General features: G+C 62.0%; 2 protein-coding genes across 2 annotated transcripts; one reads left to right on the top strand and one right to left on the bottom strand.

The window, feature by feature from the left end:
- Window positions 1-1,019: 1,019 nt before the first annotated feature.
- On the bottom strand, window positions 1,020-3,809 carry PIPOX (pipecolic acid and sarcosine oxidase; the record flags this gene model as incomplete). Its single annotated transcript, XM_079544926.1, has 8 exons — window positions 1,020-1,150; window positions 1,216-1,291; window positions 1,374-1,532; window positions 1,603-1,749; window positions 1,812-1,994; window positions 2,076-2,277; window positions 2,972-3,120; window positions 3,672-3,809. 8 exons carry the CDS (start codon window positions 3,807-3,809, stop codon window positions 1,020-1,022), a joined length of 1,185 nt encoding a protein of 394 aa, XP_079401052.1.
- A 2,397-nt stretch (window positions 3,810-6,206) lies between these two features.
- Window positions 6,207-18,242, top strand: SEZ6 (seizure related 6 homolog; the record flags this gene model as incomplete). Its single annotated transcript, XM_079545222.1, has 17 exons — window positions 6,207-6,276; window positions 12,553-13,101; window positions 13,171-13,304; window positions 13,899-14,091; window positions 14,378-14,563; window positions 14,629-14,797; window positions 15,252-15,418; window positions 15,499-15,693; window positions 15,940-16,078; window positions 16,160-16,356; window positions 16,424-16,618; window positions 16,701-16,892; window positions 16,971-17,168; window positions 17,254-17,292; window positions 17,394-17,514; window positions 17,591-17,693; window positions 18,210-18,242. 17 exons carry the CDS (start codon window positions 6,207-6,209, stop codon window positions 18,240-18,242), a joined length of 2,880 nt encoding a protein of 959 aa, XP_079401348.1.
- Between the last annotated feature and the right edge of the window lie 1,469 nt (window positions 18,243-19,711).

Below are 19,711 nucleotides of genomic sequence, written 5' to 3'. Positions count from 1 at the left end.
CCCCATGGGCTGTCGCCTCCCCTATTGCCCCCCAACCCCACCGGTTGTTTTGCACTACAGCTGTGCAGCCCTTCCTACCCCATTTCCTTTCCATCCGAAAATAAAGAAACGTCATTTCTGGCTGGTGACGCCTGCTCTGCGTGCCCCGTTTTGGGGTGGGGGGGGATTGGTTTTGGAGGGTGGGTTTTTTGTGGTGTGCAGGGCTCCAGCAAGGAAATGGGGTGCACAGAGGGATGAGCCCGGTGCCATCCCTGTTCCCATAGGGGGGCTCTGCTTGCTGCCAGCTGCTGGCTCCATGGGGGCTCCTCGCAGCCCCCAGCCCTCACAAAACAGGCAGTTCCCACCCCTCTCCCAGACATCTCTAAACAAATGGGCCGAACTCGGCGCTCGCCGCCATTAAAGCTACGCTGCGCTAATGCGCTTTCATTAAGTGGGAGCAATCTAATGATAATAAAATGGCACATTTAACATTAAAACATTTAACTTGACTCCTAAGCGAGTGTGCCTCCCCGCGCTGCTCCGGCTCCATGGCGCTGGCAAAGCGCCTTCGTGTGCTTCCAGGGAGAGCTGGGCTGGCACACAGTGTGGAGCGGTGGGAAAGCAGGGGAGCCATGTGTGGGGGTGGCAGGATGTGGGGATGCAGGGGATCGGGATGTAGGGATGGTACTGGGATGGGAGATACAGATGTGAGGAAGCAGGAGGGCAGGGAACCAGGATAAAGGGATGCGGGAGTGTTGGGATGTGAGGATGGGTCGGAGCAGAGCACTGGGATGGAGGGATGTAGGGGAACAGGGTATAAGGATGCCAGGATGCAGAACCACAGAGGGAATGAGGATACTGGGATGTGGGGGTGCAGCTGCAGGGATGCTGAGGTGCTAGGTGATGGAGGGATGCAGGGCACCAGGCTGGCAGGCTTTGAGGACATCAGGATGCAAGGAGCTGGGGGCGGTGGTACTTTGGGATGCAGGGATCACTACAGGGCAGCGTGATGCTGCGTGGGCACAGCTGTGACACTGCGCCTACAGAGCAGCACGGAGCACACCTGGGAAGCGGCTGATTGCGAATGGAGCCATGCAGTGGGATGGTTCCTCACCCAGGCTCAGCTCGCACAGCAGCTGCCCCACCACTGGGGCCAGTTTGAATCCATGGCCTGCAGGGAAGAGAGGACTGGGGGTACAGCCATGCCCAAGGTACCCCAGGGGGGCCAGGACCTACCCGAGAAGCCGGCCCCGATGATGATATTGCTGTACTTGGGGTGCTGGTCCAGGATGAAGTCTCCATCCGGAGTGTTCTGGGGGAGCAGTGGGGTAAAGGAGCGGGGCTTGGGGCACAGCCAGGACCCACTGTGGGTGCAATGGGGACCTGGGTCTCACCGTGTAGAGGCAGCTCTCCAGCACAGCCGGCTGCGGCTCCAGCCCAGGCAGGTAACTGCTGATGAAGTTGCTCAGGAGGGCAATGTGGGGATGGGGGGAGCCTGGGGGGTTCCGGTCCCGCTCCTCGGGGTCAGTGGGGCTGCCGTGGTGGTAGCACACCTGAAGACAGCGCTCAGTGGGAGCAAACAGAAGGGACACCGCGGCGCCACCACCACTGTGCCACACTCACCTTGACCAGGCCAGGGTACTCGAGGGCCGGCAGCCCATATATCCCATGGGGAGCGTAGGGCAGCCCCATGGCCATGAAGCAGGGGGTGACCGCGCCGCCGCTGCCGGGCTCCTTCTCCCTCCAGTAGCACACATCGATGCGCAGGGGCTGGGGGCTGCACGTCAGACATGCCCATGGCTGTGCCACCACCTGTGGCCACCAGCCCTTACCTGCAGCGGCAGGCGGAGGCCCAGCGGTGCCACCACGGCGTTGGTCCACGCGCCGGCGGCGATGATGAGCCGGGGAGCACGGTACAGCCCAGCAGCCGTGGTGACAGTGATCACTGCTCCGGGATCGATACGCAGCACCTTCTCCCCATCACGCACTGTGCCCCCGCGCCGACGAAACGCGTCCTGTGTGGGCAGGAAGGGATGAAGGGATGGGGATGGAACACCTTCCGTGTCCCCCATCCCTGTCCCTGCGTCGGCACCCACCTGCACCGCCCGCAGCGCTCGGTCTGCCAGCAGCACACCTCCACTGCTGTCCCACAGGGCCACCTCGCCGGGACGGGGACGGAGCCCAGGGAAACGCTGTGCCAGTGTCACCGCATTGAGGATGGCATCGGGCCCCAGGCTGCGCCGGCAGCCCTCCAGCTCGGGGTCACCTGGTGGGCCCAGCACCACCAGCCCTGTCCGCCTGCACCCAGCAGCCACATCAGTGGCACCCATGTCCCTTGTTCCGTGTCCCATATCCCATGTCCTATGTCCCATATCTCGTGTCTCTTGTCCCATGTCCCATCCCTCAACCCGTATCCCACATCCCATGTTCCTTGTCCCCTATTGTCTACTTCCTGTCCCATATCCCCTATCCCATATCCCACATCCCCTATCCCATTTCCCACATCCCTTATCCCCTATCCCACATCCCTTATCCCCTATCCCACATCCCCTATCCCCTATCCCACATCCCCTATCCCATTTCCCACATCCCTTATCCCCTATCCCACATCCCCTATCCCCTATCCCACATCCCCTATCCCATTTCCCACATCCCCTATCCCCTATCCCACATCCCTTATCCCCTATCCCACATCCCCTATCCCCTATCCCTCATCCCCTATCCCCTATCCCACATCCCCTATCCCATTTCCCATGTCCCCTCTCATGCCACCCCCTTGGTTGGGGAAGCAGAGGCTCAGTGCTTGGATGATGCTGAGGTTGATGGATGACCCGTTAGCCCCAACCCCGCTGCAGGAATCGTTTACACGCTTATTTCCTTAATGGTTCTTCCCTTAAAGAGCCCCATAAATAACCACAGCTGCCTGCCCACAGCCCCAGCCCCATTCCCAGGGAAGGGGCAGTGCCCAATGCGGGGTCCCCGTTCCCATCACCTGTAGAGCAGAATGCCCGCCTCGTCCTCCAGCTGCTGCCAGAGGCGGAAGCTGTGGGGCATCATGTGGGCATAATGCTCCTCTGGGTACGCGCTGCGTGTGATGCGGCTCTGCCCGTGTGAGCTGCCCCATGAGTGGGGCAGGAAGAACTGTGGGGCATGGGAACATGGGGGTGGCTGCAGCCTCCAGGTGTCCCCCAGCCCCGCAAGGCTTGGGGTCCTGGCTCTGGGGACAGGAGGATTTTGGCTCTGGGGATGTAGGGGTTCTGGAACTGGGGACAGTGGGGTGCTGGTATTGGGGACAGTAGGGTGTTGAAAATGAGGACACCTGGACCACTGGCAATGGGGATATTGGACAGTTGGCACTGGGGACACTAGGGTTTTGGCTTTGGGGACAGTAGAGCGTTGGTACTGGGGCACTGGTGACACTGGAATGCTGGCACTGACAATAACAAGATCGTGGTAATGGGGACATGGGGGTCCTGGCACTGGGAACATTGGGCTGTCGGCACTGGGTACACCTGAACCCTGGCACTGGGGACATAGGGGTCCTGGCACTAAAAGGCACAGCGTCCTGGCACTGGAACACCATGGAGTGTCAAATGCCTGGGCAGAGGGCAGCCAGGTCCCTGTCCTGCTGCATCAGGGCTGGGGGCACAGCATTGGGGCCAGGGAGGTGGCAAGGTTGGGGACATCAGTACCTGCTCCAGCAGCAGTGTGTCCCTACGACGCTGGGCCAGGTGGTACGCAGCAAAGGAGCCCTGGATGCCGGCCCCGATGACGATGGCATCGTAAGAAGTGCAGCCGGGCTGTCCCGGAGCAGCCATGTCTGTCCCCATCCTGTCCTCCTGCAGCTGGGAGCGGAGCCAAGGGGAGGGACAGGGCAGAGTCCTCCCGAGCGCAGGGAAACAGTTTTTTTTTCCCTCCAGTGTAATTTACGGCCCATCAACTATTTGGCTGCCATCTCCCTTTTTTTTTCTCCCTGTTGGGAGATAGCGGTGATCGAGGGCCGGGTGCCCACACCGCCCCGTGGGATGGGAGATTGGGGAAGCATGTGGATTTGGGGTGGGATCTGAGGACGGGTGCTGCTGTCGGGTTTCTATGGGCACCCTGTGCAGCGCGCCCGCTAACGAGGGGAATTCATTTAGAATAGAAGGATGTGTAAGGCATTATTTACCGACTAATTGTCACGATTAGGAAGCGCTGAATGCCATTCTTTATGGAGACGTGAGGTGGGAGCCCTCGCCCGGTGCTCACTGCGCTGCTGGCGCCTGGGGCTGCACGGCCCCATTACCGCAGCGCGGCCCCATTACCGCGGTGCGCCGCCCTCGCTTTGATGCCAGGAATAAATGCTCTGATTTCCTGGGGTTTCGGCTGGCTTTTCCGCCGGCGCCCAGCCTTTGAACAGCAGTACCTGCTTCTGCTCTGCGCCGGGAAGATGAAGAATAATTAATTATCCATGAAATGTTAAATGGGAAAAATTGAGCTCTTCTCCCACGAACGGCGCGTTAATGGGATGGCGCTTCGGGAAAGCCCCGACGCAGCTCCGGGGCGGCATGGGGACATCTGAGGACACCCCTGGGGACACAGGGCACGGCCATCCCCCGCAGTGCTGATGGTCACCCCCAGGGCAGCGCAGGGACGGGCTCTGACTATCGCTGTCGCGGCACGGATGACCCCAAAAGGCAGGCACCCATTGCGTGCTTGGCTGTACGTTGGCGTTTCCCAAAGGCTGAGTGCTTCCTGCTGGGTCATCCGTGCTCAAATGACTGCGTGCCCCAATAGGAGCAGTGTGGAGATGCCCACGGAGCTGTAGGGTGCTGGGATCCTTCCACCTGCGCTCGCCCTCGTTGGCCTTCATGGCCCTACGCGCCGGTTTGCTTTGTCTCAAAACCAACAGCGCCGAAGGCGGCCGTTCGTTATCAGTCCAGGTGCGTGCCTGGGGAAGCGTCGGGGAGATTAGAATTATTTGAATATCATAATATTAGAAACATCGGTTTGGCCTCAAAACGCACATCTCCCGAGCCCGAGCGGGGCTGCGGTGCATTAAACATTTATGCAGCTACCGGCGGATCAAAGTTTTGGGTTTAGCTCTGGAAGCTCATCGCTCTCACCCGCATTGCAGCGGGACAAGAGGGGCCACAGAGGGATCCCCCCCACCCTCCCGTGCCGCCCCTCGGCTGCCGATCCCTATGGAAGGGGTGTTTTTCTCCCGGATGCAGTGCACACAATCAGCTCCCCATGATGGCCCAAGGGTTGTGTTTGCCCCCTGCCCATCTCAGCACGCTGTCAGCGCGGAGAGGCGCGGCCATCTGGGCTGCCATGCAGGAGGGGGCGATGAGACAATGAGGCTGAGCTTTATTATTTTTGAACGCACGCAAGAGCTGCCCGGCAGCTCCTTGTTGGTGCCAACACCATCTGCCTGCAGCAGGGATGAGTCCCTCTGGGCAACGATGGGGATGGGGTGCGGGATGAGATCCTGCCCACAGGGAATGGATGAGCGGGGTGGGGGAATGAGTGAGCTGCTCCTGAACCAGGTGCTCTGCTTAAGCACGATGAGCCCAGCCCTAATTGGGGCTATTAAGGGATGGGCAGCAGGGGGAAGGGGCTTCATTGAGGCTTCTACTCTGGAGATCCACAGACACTGGGGTTGTTGACATTCTGGGGAGGGATGTGGGGGTGCAGGATGTGACTGCTGCTCATAAGGAATGGTCATAAGGAATGGATGGGATGGGGGGCTGTGCCTTGAGCCAGGTTCCTTTGCTTGGTATGACGAGCCCAGCCCTAACTGGGGCTACTTAGTGGTGGTGAAGGGCAGCTGGGGGAATACCTTTCAGGCTTCCACCCACAGGGGTCAGTGGGATTTTGGAGAGGGCTGTATGGGTTGTGTCCCCTCCCCAGTCCTTCACCTCTCAAGATTTTCACGCGCCGCACTCGCAGCATTACGGCGCTGGGCAGGGCTGGGGGGGGGGGGGAGAAGTGCAGGGAGGAGCCCCCCGTTCGCCAGCCGGCAGGATTTGCGCGCGCAGCACTCGGAGCGTTACGGCGGGCGGGGAGGAGGGGTGGGAGCGGAGGAGGGGGTGGGGGTGGGCAGGGAGGAGCCCCCCTTTCCCCCCCCCCCCCCTCCTTTCGCCGCCGCCGCGCGGCCCCGGGATTGGCGGGCGCCGCACTCGGAGCGTTACGGCGCGGCCGTGCCCGCAGCGCGGAGCTGTCCGTGGTGCTGAACGCCGCCGGCCATGGGCTCCGCGCCGCCTCCCGCCCTGCTGCTGCCGCTGCTCGCCGCGCTGCTCCGCGCCCCCGCGCACGGTAAGCGAGAACCTCCCCCCCCCCCCCCCGACACCCACACCTCTACACCCCAACCCGGGGACCCCCCCCTCCTCCTTTCGCCTTCCCCCCGCCACCCTTTCTCCGCCAAACTTTGCCAACTTGCGCTCACCCACCCGCCGTTGTCCCCCCGCCTCAAAATCGCCTTTCTGCCCCCCCGCACCGGGCAGCAGTAATTCCTCCCCCCCCCCCCCTTCCCACGCCCGTTCCCCGGTGGCGCGGGGGCGCGCAGAGCTTTGCAGCCCCGTTGGCGCAACGCCGCCCCCGGTGAGCTCTGCTGAGAGCTTCCCCCGCAGTGTTACCGGGATGGGGGGGGCCCAACCGGGGGCACCGCTCGACGTCTGAACCCCCAAATCCCTTTAGGCTGCACCCCACTGGGATCCACTCTCTCCATGTAGACCCCGCAGTGGGGTTGGGGGTGTTTGTGTGTAGGGCTTTGCGCTGCTTGTGCTGAAGCCTCTGATTTTGGAGTGATGTAGGGAAGGGCGAGCGTTGGCTCTTCCCAAGGAGGGCAGCCAACACCCGCATCCTCTTGACTCAATGGGGTGTGTGTTATGGGAAGCCTCGATGCCTTGTCCCCAAAAAGCAGCAGTGGTGACCCGGCTTGGAGGGCTTGGGTTTGCCGTGGTTGTGCGGTGTGATGGGTGGAGAGCATGCAGGGGTCCATCTCTGCTGGGAAGCGGGGTGATGGGATGCAGGCTGAGCCGAGCTGCAGGGAGCAGCCGTGCGGGGAGTTACATAAACTCCCCATCTGGCTGCCGAGCTGAGATGGAAAGGACGCCGTGGCCCTGTGCCCACTGCTATTCCCGGCTCACTCTTCCACCAGAGCTGATGGCAACGCCGTCTTCCTTAAAGCGTCTCCCATACATCCCCCTTCACGTGGCAAAAAGTGGGGCAGTGCTGCGGCACACCCCGCTGTGGGGCAGTAGGTCTGGTGGGGGGGCCAGTGTCCCCAAATCCCTGGGTTCCTTTGGGATGGATCTGTCCTGGGAGTAGGGCTTTGGGCAGGGCGGGATTCCCCGGAGGGAGGCTGCTGCTTGCTGTGTCAGTTTAATGATTTCTAATGAGCAATTACCTCTAGTCAGTCCCCTAATTTCTGAATATCAATAAAGTTAATTAAACTCTGCATGTGTATTTCCTAGAGTGTTAGAGGTAGGGATGCCAGAGGTGCTGAGCTCTTCCTGGGGCTGGGTTGTGCCCACCCCATGCATGGTACCAGGGCCAGGAGCTATGCAGGGGGCTCAGCCTCCATCCCAAATCCCCACCAGGTGCGGCCCCAGCCCGGCACCAACCTCAGTGCCGCACCTCCTCACTCAGTGTGGCCTTGACTCGATGATGGGGTTGTGTTATGTTGGGGACAGGGCACTGCGATGTGGGGATGGTGCTCTTAGGTTCCTGATCCAGGCCAGGGGACTGGAGATACTCCAGAGCAATGGCAGTGTTGTCATCAGCCCTTGCCTTGTTGTGACCTGTGGGATGCCCTGGCTTCTGGTGCAGCTCTGCTCCCCCCTTCCTGACCCCCTGGTGCAGCTCCGTGGTGCCGCTGCAGCAAGGGAATGCAATTCCAGGGCATGGCTCCTTGCAGACTGAGGTCTTAGGAGCAAAGGGAGATGGCATGGCTGGAGGCACAGGTCCTGATACTGCCCCATGAGCTCCACTGCCCCATCCGCGCTCAGCAGGATGCGCTGTGCCCACTGGGACAATGTACTTGGGGAGCACCAGGTCTGCAGTTGGGGCTCTGCATTCAAGGAGGGGGCCAGGGAAACAAGCAAGCAAGCAAGCATCTGCTTTAGTAATTAACTGAGCACGTGCCCATCCCCTGCGTGCCTCAGAGGAGTTCGTCACTGCCGTGCTGCCAGGCCAGGATTATCTGGATAATGCTCTTAAGCAGGGCAGGGGTGCCCCGTGGGGCCGTCCCCACTCACTCAGAAAACTCATGGCCACAGGCCATGCCCCAGGCTGCTGGCGTTGGGATGGAATCGTTCTGGGGCTCTGCTGTGGGAACCAAGGTGTCACCAAGGGCACGGCAAGGGCAGTGGGGTTGGGTACGGAGCAGAGGGACTCCCCTGTGGTGCCTTAGGACCCCCTGGGTCGGTGTGGGGCTGCAGGGTGGGCTGGAACCCCGCACATGGACGCCCTGGGAGGCGGATGCAGTTGTGTCTCCAGTGGATCCGTCAGGAGAGGATAATTTAGCTTCCAATCAATTCTTTAAATGCGCACAATTGAAAGATTGCCTTTGAAAGCTGCCTATAACCAGGGAGGTAATGGATTCTCTCCAGTAACAGGCAGCAGCCTCCCTTCCTCCGGCTGCTGCGGGAGATGGGGCAGCGACACCGTTCCGTGTCACCATCACAGAGCATCCCCAGGGACACGGGGTGGCCCCACTCCCTGCTGCCATGGCCCCCAATGGGACGTGCCACGAGGTCCCATTGGCTGGCGTTGAGGACACGTCCAGCCTGCAGCCCGCAGAAGGCAGCCCACGCGCTCGCCGTGCCGGTGGGGGTTATTACAGATATAATTTAAATGCAGTAACGAGCTGTGCTGAAGGGATCAAATATTAATCAGCCGCGAGAGCGCCGCTGTGACCCTGTGAAAATGGAGAGAGGTGCTCAAAATGCCAGATCTGCTCATGGCAGGTGGGAGCTGTGCCGGTTGGGTGGGCAATGGCTGGTCGCCACCGGGGTCCCCTGGGGGTGGCCATCGCATCAGCTCCGGGTGGATGTCCTATTAGTGTAGGCCCTACACAAACATAGTGGCTCTGGGTGGCATGTGGGGTGGGGTTTTTTTGGGGGGGAGGGCAAGGGTGTTTTTGGGGGTGAGGTTGCATGGGAGACCTCAGGGTGTGTTTGGTGGCCCAGTGGCTCAGTGCCTGTAGGATTGGGGTTGGGCTGTGGGTTGGGGTTGGGCTGAGGGTAGGCTGTCTCGGCTAAGCAGCTGAACACAGAGCCCAGCCAGCAGCGCTCGCGCTCTGCTCAACCAGATTGCAATTCTTGTTGCTGGCAGCAGAAGGGGAGCCGGTGTGGGGGAAGGGGGGGGAGGGAATCTGCTCCCTGAGCAAACCATCGCCCATACAAAACCCTGGTGCTATTTCTTGCATCCCTGAGCACCCGACAGGATGGTGGCAGCCCCCCCGGGTGGCACTGGGGGCTGCTGCAGGGATCTCCGCATGTGGCTGCGGGGCCTTTTTAGGGTGATGGGAGCGTGGGGAAGGGGGGGCAGCACCACTGCAAGGCTGGCTGGCTCCGGCAGCGCGCACGGCGACAGCGATCAGGTCCGAAATAGCAGCAGACATGCAATTTATCATCGCCGCTGCTCATGGAAATTGCTGTACAAATGCATTAGCTCCGCAGAGAGAGCGGGGAAGAGGGATTACATGGGGCAGGGGCGTGGGGAGTGCGAGCGGCACGGGGGCACCAAGATGTGAGGTGCACGGCTCCCCACGGCCCCCACCCATCGGTGGCTGCAATTTGGGGTCGCTAAGGGAGGAGGGAGCTGTGCCATGCCCCGCTGCCCCCAGACTCCTCGCTCGGTGCATCCTGGCGCGTGCCGGTGGTGTGTTGGGATGTCAGCCGGCCGCGGTGCTCCGGGGAACCGACTGTGGCAACATGTGACACGTGTCAGCGGGTAAATGACTGTTCCATTCAAGGAGAATGGCAAAACATACAAGGTCAAACGCTTCCCTGCGAGTACCGCCATGAATATTAACGCCACGAGCTGCTGGGGCTGCTGGATGTGTTTGGCGGCGGTGTCTCTGGGGCAGCACGTTGTGGGTCCCCTCCTGTCCCTGTCTGTCACCTCTCCAGAGATGGGATAACAGTGGTGGGCCACCAGGGTGGTATTGCCTGCGCCCACCCACCTGCTGCACACGCTCCTTTGGTACCCACCTGCGTTCTGCCTGCATTCGTCCTTGTGCCAGCCCTGCTCCCTGCCTGTCTGTGCCCCCATGCATCATCTCACCAAGAGTGTCCCTGTGCTCAGACCGTGTCCACATCCCTGGGGACACTGAGGCAGGCGATGGAGGTGGGAGCTGCCAGCAGCTCAGCACGTCTCTGCCCAGCCCGGTGGCAATGATCGTGCCCATCAGGATGACTGGAGACCATGGGGTGATGACAGGGGACCATGGAATTGTGGCTGGGGACCACAGGGCGCTGAGCATGGTGCCGGCTGCCTGACAGCTCATTCATCGCAGCAGCCAGCCCCGGCCGCAGGGGCAAAGCCAGATTGGATTTTAAATTGGAAAACAATCCTTCCGTGGCCCCTTGCCCTTGGTCCTGGCTGCCCACAACAACTCCACCGTCTTCAGAATGGGGAAACTGAGGCACAGAACAAGGCAACACCCCGGGCAGCCAGGCGGCTCGCCCCGTCGCAGCTGCTTTGCTGGGTGCTGTGTTATTGCTTTATTCGCCGCCCGCATCGATCCGCGCTCCCCAGGCGGCTGCGTGGCTGCTTATTTATTTATTTGCGACACCAGCCGCGATTGATTTCTGCTGGGGGGGCCGCAGACGGATTAGTCTCCAGCATCTCTCCGGCTCGTGGCCGCCGTTAATAGACTCCTGCAAAGCTGATGTGAAGGATTAGGACCCCGGCCCGGCCGCGGCCACGTGCCCCGCATGTCAACAGGTCCTGGAGGCACAGCACGGGGTGTAGCAGCCCCGTTTCCCCCTTCTCTGAGTGCCAGCCCCCTGGGTAGCAGGGTGCCCTGTCACCAGCCCCTTGGCCAGCTCAGGGACCCGGGAGGGACACAGCCATGGTGGAGATAAGCAGCTTAGAGACATCCGCGGAGGTGGAAGCTGTAATCTCGAGAGGCATGGGTGGTAACATCTGGGCACAAGCTGACTTGGCCCGAGAACCCCGAGTGCTCCAGGGGTCAGCAAAACCCCAAGTCCTGAGATTCTCAGGGTACCCAGAGCATCCTGTAGTACCTGGAGCATCCCGTGGTACCATGGGGGTGTGATGGACCCCAGTGTCTCCGCTCACTGCGTGGGGTGTCTGCGGTGGCTCTCATGCAGCACAGGACGAGGCCTGGAGCTCTAATCTGCCATTAAAGCCTGAAAGAGATTTTGGCGCCCTTCAGTATAAACTCATTAACTTTTATGTTCTAATAAATGGATCCTATTAGGAAATAATTCTGGTGGTGCCGGGGGGCAGGTTACCCTTTTGGAGCCGGTGTGCGTGCAGAGGGGTGACAGTGGTGGCACGGGGGACAGGATGATGGGTGCACCTGGTGGCTCCTCGCACACCACTCTCCAGGGATAATGTCTCTTAATAGTCCCTTAAAAGTGGCAGTCACAGAGTAATTAATCTTCGCGGGGCCTGCCCTGCTACGGCTCGGTGTAATTACCCGGTAATTGGCAGTATCGTGTCATCAGTGCCGGTGCGCGGCACCGCATGGCGAGACGTTGGGCAAGGCGTCAGGATGCTGCGTGTCACAGGAGGAGTGGGTACACCTTAATGTGAGCTCTGGTGCAGATGTGAGTTAATTAACCATGCTTAATTGCCCGGGCTTCTCTGGTGAGGGGTGTGCTGCGCTGAGGTGCGGCGGAGCCCCGCTGCATGCGGTCGATGCGCCTGTTTGCCGTCCATGCTCTGTCCCTGTTTACCCAGGAACGTGTCCTCAATAAAGCAATCAGCTTTATTGACAGCTCTCCACTGCAGCTCTCCTCTCCATGGCACGGCACGGCACGGCTCCTCTCCTGGCACCATGGCCAGTGGGACCCGGCGACACGGCTGCCCTGGGTGGTGCAGCACCAGCCCTGTGTGCACCATCGACCTGCAGGGATGTGATAATGCTCAGGGTAGCACATAGCCCCATGGTGAAATGCTGGGCCCCAGTGCCCGGAGCAGCTTCGATCTGTGATGAAGAATTGGTCCATGATGAAGCATCAGCCAGTGGTGCAGCACGGGTCCTTAGTGTTGCATCAATGCATGGTGCAGCACTGGGCCATGAAGAATTGCTACAGGGTGAAGCATGAGTCCGTGGTGTTGCATGCATTTGTGGTTTTCCATCAATCCACAATGAAGTGCAGCCCATGGTACAGCAGAGGTCTGTGGCACAGCACCAGGATCCCCAGTCCAGTGCCAGTGCCCAGCACAGCACCAACCCAGGGTCCAGCACTGGTCCGTGATGAAATGGTTCATGATGGAGCATCAGTCTGTGATGCAGCATTGGATGACAATGAAGCATCGCTCTACAGTGCAACACTGATGCATGAGGGTGCAGCACTGCTCCTCAACACACCCAACTCTCTCCCTTCCCAGGCTTCAATGGGCTGGAGAGGAAGACAGGTGAGAGCGCCGAGGCTGAAGGAGACCCCACAGCCCTCCCCACACCAGCTGAGCGCGAGGCCGAGGCGCACTTTGTCAGCACAGCACCCACCCTGAAGCTGCTTAACCACCACCCGCTGCTGGAGGACCTGCTGCACGAGGCCTTCCTGAAGAAGGACTACCTGGCCCAGGCGCCCTTCCCACCTGGCCTGCCTGGCCCTGTGCTGCCTGACGATGCCTTGAGGCCGGACCCTGGACCCCCAGCCCCCCAGATCCTACCACGTGCCCCTGCTTTGCCCAGGGTTGCCTTCCCCACCGCCCCACTGACCACACCGGCTGGGCGCTCGGGGCCGTGGGGGGAGCCCTGGGGGGTCGCGCCAGGTACTGACCCTTCACAGCCCCCTACTGGGGGGTCAGGATCAAGCTCCGCAGCCCCCAGCCGGGTGCCCACCTTGGGGGTCACTGGGGTCTCCGGGGATGAGGAGGGGACCACCACTACCTCCACCATCACCACCACCACCGTCACCACGCTGCAGGGACCAGGTGAGCACGGGGAGGGAGATGGGGGTTCAGGTATATGTGGGGCTAACACGGGGGTCTCCTTGTCACCAGCACCATGCAACCGGACGCTGGCGGGTCCCGAGGGCTGGCTGGTGTCCCCAGAGCCAGCTAGTGCCCCGTATGACAGCAGCATGGACTGCACCTACACCATCTCCGTCTACCCTGGCTATGGTGTGGAGATCAAGGTGAGATGTTGGGGGGTGGGCATGAGTCCCACATGCATAGCTTTGGGTCCTGTCCCTCTCCTTGTCTTCACCTTTGTGCCATGAGCCAGTGTGAGCCAGCTTATGGCATCTCTCACCCTTGGATTATGGAGAAGAGACATGGATGCATGAATTGGATACAACACCCATCGGCCTCTGGCTGCTGTGATTGGCACCTGCTGATGAAGCAGCAATATAGGATTTAATTAACGACAGCATTCACCCAATCTGGTATCACCAATAGCTGACAGTGAGCAGAATGCATTGGCACAAGGCTGCTGCTTGCTCCGTGCTCAGCCCCAGCTCGCAGAGCAGCACTCACTGGTGCCGCCGTTCATCACCACACAGCACTGCTTAATTAACATCATTAACAGCAAATTGCTCCGGAGCGCTGGAGCACGCGCCGGGCTGCCATGGGCCCAGCCGTGCCGCGGGGCTGTGCTGCTCTCCATGCCACGGAGAGATTTATGGCCATGCTAAGCGTGTTTGAAAGGCGCTGCCTCGCGCCGACAAGCTCCAGCGCGCTATCGACTGCGGGAAATCCTGCAGCGTGGTGACACCTCACCGTCCCCAAAGGTGCAGAACATCAGCCTGGCAGACGGGGAGACGCTGACGGTGGAGAGCGCAGGGGGCCTGGAGCCGGCGGTGTTGGCCAACGAGTCCTTCCTGCTACGGGGCCAGGTCATCCGCAGCCCTGCCAACATGCTCACCCTGCGCTTCCAGAGCCCCCGACCCACCAGCCCCGGATCCTACCGCTTCCAGTACCAAGGTACGGGGAGCTGCTGCCACCAGCTGGGATGGTCCCATCCCTTTGGGGGTCCCCTGTCCCCATGGTGTGCCCTTCCCGCATGACACCATTTTGCAGCATAGAGATGCCAAGGTAAGTGGGCATCAACCAGCAGTGTGGATCAGCGTGAGCAATGCTTGTCTCACTGAGCATCCCCAACATCAACAACATGCAGGGGCTGGGATTTAGGGTGTTTTGTGCCGGACCCCCTTAACGGGGTATTACAGGTGGGTCTGTCTGGCTCCGTGACATTTCCACTCATCCTCAGCCTACCTGTTGAGCTGCCCCTTCCCGGCACGGCCCGCCTTCGGTGACGTCTCGGTCAGCAGCCTGCACCCTGGTGGGGACGCCCGGTTCCGCTGCACCACAGGCTACCAGCTGCAGGGTGCCCACCTGCTCACCTGCCGCAATGCCACCCGGCCCTTCTGGAGCGCCCGCGAACCTCAGTGCATGGGTGAGCTCTGCGTGGGGACGTGGCCGGTGTCACCTGGGCACCCGCTGACAATTCCTGTCCCGCAGCGGCGTGCGGTGGGACCATCCGTAATGCCACCGTGGGACGTGTCATCTCCCCGGGCTTCCCTGGGAACTACAGCAACAACTTGACCTGCCACTGGCTGCTGGAGGCTCCCGCCGGACACCGCCTGCACCTCCACTTCGAGAAGGTCTCACTGGCAGAGGATGATGACAGGTTTGGGTCAACACAGCATGGGAATAGGAGAGCGGGGGCACCCTGGGACAGCTCTGCACCATGTATGGGGATGGAATGTGTTAGCCGTGTTCAAGGGTGGGTGCTGTTGGCCACAGTCAAGAATGGGTTCTCTTGTCTTTGCCTGGGGAGGGGGACCATTGGCCATGCCCAAAGATGGCTGCTGTTTTCCATTCCTGGGGAGGGGAACCACTGGCCATGCCCAAGGATGGGTGCTGTTGGCCATGACTGGGACCACTGTGTGGTTGGCAGTGCTGAAGGATGGATGCCATTGACCAGGCCTGATGGTGGGCACAGTTGGCCATGTCCAAAAGTGTCGCTTGCCATAAATGAGGGTGGGCACTATGGCCATGCCTCGGGATGAGTGTCATTGGCCATGCACAAGGTTCGTTGCTGTTGGCCATGGTAGAATCCTGAGCCTGCTGCATCTGGGCAGGCTCATCATCCGCAACGGGAACAACGTGGAGGCACCTCCGGTCTATGACTCCTATGAGGTGGAGTACCTGCCCATCGAAGGGCTGCTCAGCACTGGACGCCACTTCTTTGTGGAGCTCACCACCGACAGCAGCGGGGCTGCTGCAGGCATGGCACTGCGCTATGAGGGTACGAGGCATGGGCACTGGGGACACCCGGCATTGCCATGTACCCTTGGCCCCCACAGACCTCAGCACTTGTGCCCACAGCCTTCGAGCAGGGGCACTGCTATGAGCCTTACGTCAAGTATGGGAACTTCACAACCAGCGACCCACGGTACCCTGTGGGCACCACGGTGGAGTTCAGCTGTCACCCTGGCTACACGCTGGAGCAAGGCTCCACCATCATCGAGTGCGTTGACCCCAGTGACCCACAGTGGAACGAGACGGAGCCGGCATGCCGCGGTGGGCACCGGAGGTGGGGGGATGTGGGTGGTGGAGCTGAGGGACTGGAGCTGGTGTTGGGCACCATGGCTGGTGGAGCCAGCATGCCACGTTGCATGGGGGTAGGACCACCGTGGGATCCAGAGGCGGTGGTGGGTGCTAGATCTGGGGTGCCAAGGGGGCCATGGGGGGTACTGGATCCAGGATGCTATGGTGGGTGCCATGGTGGTGGCTCGCCATGGTGGGTGCTATGGTGTGTGCCTGCAGCGGTGTGCAGTGGGGAGCTGATGGACACGGCCGGCGTGGTGCTGTCGCCCAACTGGCCGGAGGCATACGGCAAAGGCCAGGACTGCATCTGGGGGCTGCACGTGGAGGAGGACAAGCGTGTCATGCTGGACATCCGTGTGTGAGTGAGGGTCTGTGGGACACGGGCCACCAGGGGGGGGACACCCTTTTATTCCCCACCCTTGTTCTCCACATGCTGCAGGCTGCAGCTGGGCGCAGGGGACATCCTCACCTTCTATGACGGGGATGACCTGACAGCACGCATCCTGGGTCAGTACACGGGTGCCCGCGGCCGCTTCAAGCTCTTCGCCTCCAGCGCCGATGTCACCATCCAGTTCCAATCTGACCCCGGCTCCGGCGTCTTTGCCTATCGGCAGGGTTTTGTCATCCACTTCTCCGGTGAGCCCCACGGTGGGGATGGGTGCTGTCATTCCCATGGTCTGCTCACCCCCTGCTGTCCCCACAGAGGTGCCCCGCAATGACACGTGCCCTGAGCTGCCTGACATCGCCAATGGCTGGAAGACCGCCTCGCAGCCGGAGCTGCTGCACGGCACCGTCGTCACCTTCCACTGCTACCCCGGCTTCGAGCTGGCCGGTGCCGACCTGCTCATGTGCCACTGGGACCTGACGTGGAGCGGCGACCTGCCATCTTGCGAGCGGGGTGAGCAGGGTGACACATCCCACGTTCCCTCCTGCCACCCCATCCCACCCTCACTGTCACCGCCTGTCCCTCCAACCCACAGTCACCACCTGCCGGGACCCCGGGGACGCCGAGCACAGCCGCAGGGTGGTCTCCAGCCCCAAATTCCCGGTGGGGTCCACCGTGCGCTTCGTCTGCGATAAGGGCTACGTGCTGGCAGGCGCCGGGCTCCTCACCTGCCACGACCGCGCGTCGGGGGGACCCAAGTGGAGCGACCGCCTGCCCAAATGCATCCGTGAGTCGGGCATCCCGAGTGCACACCTCCGTGGCTGGCGGCACCCAGTGGGTGCTGACACAATGCCATTGCCCACAGCAGAGGCATACGAGCCATGCCACAACCCCGGTGTGCCCGCGGGTGGGCGGCAGAGCCCCGAGCGGCGGCTGTACCCGGCAGGCAGCACTCTGCGCTTCTCCTGCACTGCTGGGCGGGCGCTGCTGGGTGAGGGCAATCTGCGCTGCCTGCCCGGGCATCCCTCACACTGGAGTGGCTCACCTCCCATCTGCAAGGCGGGTAAGCAAAACCCTCCGCCCTTCTATATGACTCCGTTTTCCCCCCTTGCTTCCCACTGATGTTGGGTTGTTTCTCCCCATCTTAGCCTCCTACGATGAGTTTTACAGCAATCGCAACCTGGATGGTAAGGGAGCTTCGGGGCACCCTTGGGTGCTGGGGTGTAACGGGTACCCAAGGTGAAGCAAGCACTGGGTGCCCTCGTTGAGCCCCCACTCTCCCACGCAGCCGTGGCCAAAGCTGTGCCCTCGGGGACAGCACTGGAGGGCACCAATGTGGCCATCGCCATCTTCCTGCCCGTGCTGGTAGTGGCCCTGCTCATCGGAGGCGTTTACCTTTACTTCTCCAAGTGAGTGCCTGCTGCTCCCCTTGGATCCCCAGCCCCACTGCCACCTGCCCAACTCCATCTCCATCTCCTCCTATAGGCTGCAGGGGAAGCCAGCCCTACAGCTGCCCCTTTCCGGATCCCACCCCTATGATCACATCACCGTGGAGTCGGCTTTTGACAACCCCACCTATGAGACAGGAGTAAGCACTGGCCCCCACGCCCTACCAGCAGGGGTGTGCGCCCTGGGGACCAGGGGTAAAATGTGATGTGCACCCCAGGACTGTGGAAAGGATGGGATGTGCACCATGGGGACCATATGTGGGGTGGGATGTGCACACCAAGCGTCATGCATCCAACGGGCTACGTGTGCCACGGGCTGTACAGTGGGTGGGACATTCATCCAAGAGCCTATGCATATACGGGACAGGACATACATCTCAGGGAGCATGTATGGGATGTGCATCCCTGAGGCCATCCAGGGGATAGGACATAGATCACACAGACCATGCAGAGAAGGAATGTGATTCCCAGAGGCTGCACACACATGCATGGGACCTCCATCTGATGACCGCGCATGGGATGGGTCGTTCACCTGGGGGCTCGTATGGGATGGGATGTTGAACCCTGTGGCTGTCCATGGGATGTGCCCCCTGGGTCCCCAAGGATGGAGGGGGGGAGGCAAAGCACAGCACCAGTGAGTGTCCAACCCCTCGCAGTCTGTTTTCTTTGCAGGAAACGAGGGAATATGAGGTGTCCATCTAGGCGAGGGTGCAGCAGACCCCTCCCAGGATGCTCACGCCTGCCGGCCCTGGACACGGTGCCAGGCTCACCTCTCGCAAGGAGACTCAAGCGGGAGCCACCCCACACACACCCCAACCCGCCCGGACCCCCGTGGGGTCTCCCCCAGCCCCACTGCCCCTGATCCCTGCTCTGGGTGGGCACGGGACGCTGAACCAGCAGGGCCACATCCTGACCCTCCTCCCCGGAGCAGCAGTTCCATCCCCCCCGGCCCCAGCGATGGAGGAGCGAGCCCTGGATGGTGCAGGCGCAGTGAGGAGCCCCCGGGGCTGCAGCCTGACGATGCTGGGGACAGGGGCCAGGTCGCGGGATGGGGGGCAATGGGGTGCCCTGGAGGGAGGGGGCTAAGGAAACCTCGGGGTGCCCTCACCCTCCACCCACTCCTAGCACCCCGACGTCTCCCAGAGCCACCCCCGAAACCCCAAGCATGCCGCGTCCCCCCGCTGCCCCCCCCAGCACCTGCTCGCTTCCCCCTCCCCGAGGTGCGCCCCGGCCCTGCACGTCCCAGCATCCCACGAGGGCCGAATCCGGACCCCCAGCCCCACGGTGACGGAGTGGGCAGGTGGGGCACTGAGCTCGGCTGTGTCCCCACCCCCCCGCCCCCGGACCAGGACAGGCCCGGGGCTGGGAGTTCTGTCCAAGGCCGATGTAACATACGGTCCCGTTCCCCAGCCGCGCGTACCCTGTTTTGGAGAGGAGCCCCTGCCCCTTCGCCCATCTTTTGGTTGTTTCATTAATTAAAAACAAAATGGTGTTTTAGAAGAAAACGTGGCACGTTGATGAGTGACGGGTGCGGGTGATTGACACCGGGGTTCCCGGGGATTTGCGGTAGAGGTGACCCCCTGCACTCGGGGTACACCCCCTCCCTCCTCGCTTTCGGGGTGCGCTGTAGCTTTAAGGGGCGACGGGAAGTCCGCCCCGGCGCGCCAAACGCAGCGCGCCCTCTGCCGGCGCGCCATGCGCTCCGCCCCGCCGTGCGTCATGACGTCACCACGCCGCGCTCTCTCTCACCCCACCCCGGAACGTGACGGTCGCCACGCGCTCGATGCGCACGCGCGAGGGGATCGCGGGGCGAGCCGGGCGCGGGAGGCGGAGCCAAAAACGCGCGCAAGCGCGGTGCCCAGGCGCGCGCGCCGCCTGAGCCGAGAGCGGGGGAGGGGCGGGCGCGCGTGCGCAGTGTCGGGCGGGCGGCGGGGCGCGGTCTGCGCGTGCGCGGGCGGCGCGGCGGCGGCGGCGGCGACGGAGGGGCCCTGAGAGAGAGAGAGAGAGGAGGAGGAGGAGGAGAGGGGCAGAGCGCGGCGGCGCCTGAGCGGTGCGGGGCGGTGCGGGACCGAGCGCTGTGAGGCGGCGGAGCGGGGCCGGCCCGGGCCCTCCTGTGCGCGGTATGGCAGCGGGCGCGGGGCCCCCCGCAGCCTCCCCC

This window comes from Tetrao urogallus (genome assembly GCF_951394365.1).
Source record: "Tetrao urogallus genome assembly, chromosome: 20".
In the NCBI taxonomy this organism is placed as follows: Eukaryota; Metazoa; Chordata; class Aves; order Galliformes; family Phasianidae; genus Tetrao; species Tetrao urogallus.
The sequence above is the reverse complement of the archived record's forward strand: the minus strand, read 5'-3'. Positions and strand labels throughout refer to the sequence as shown.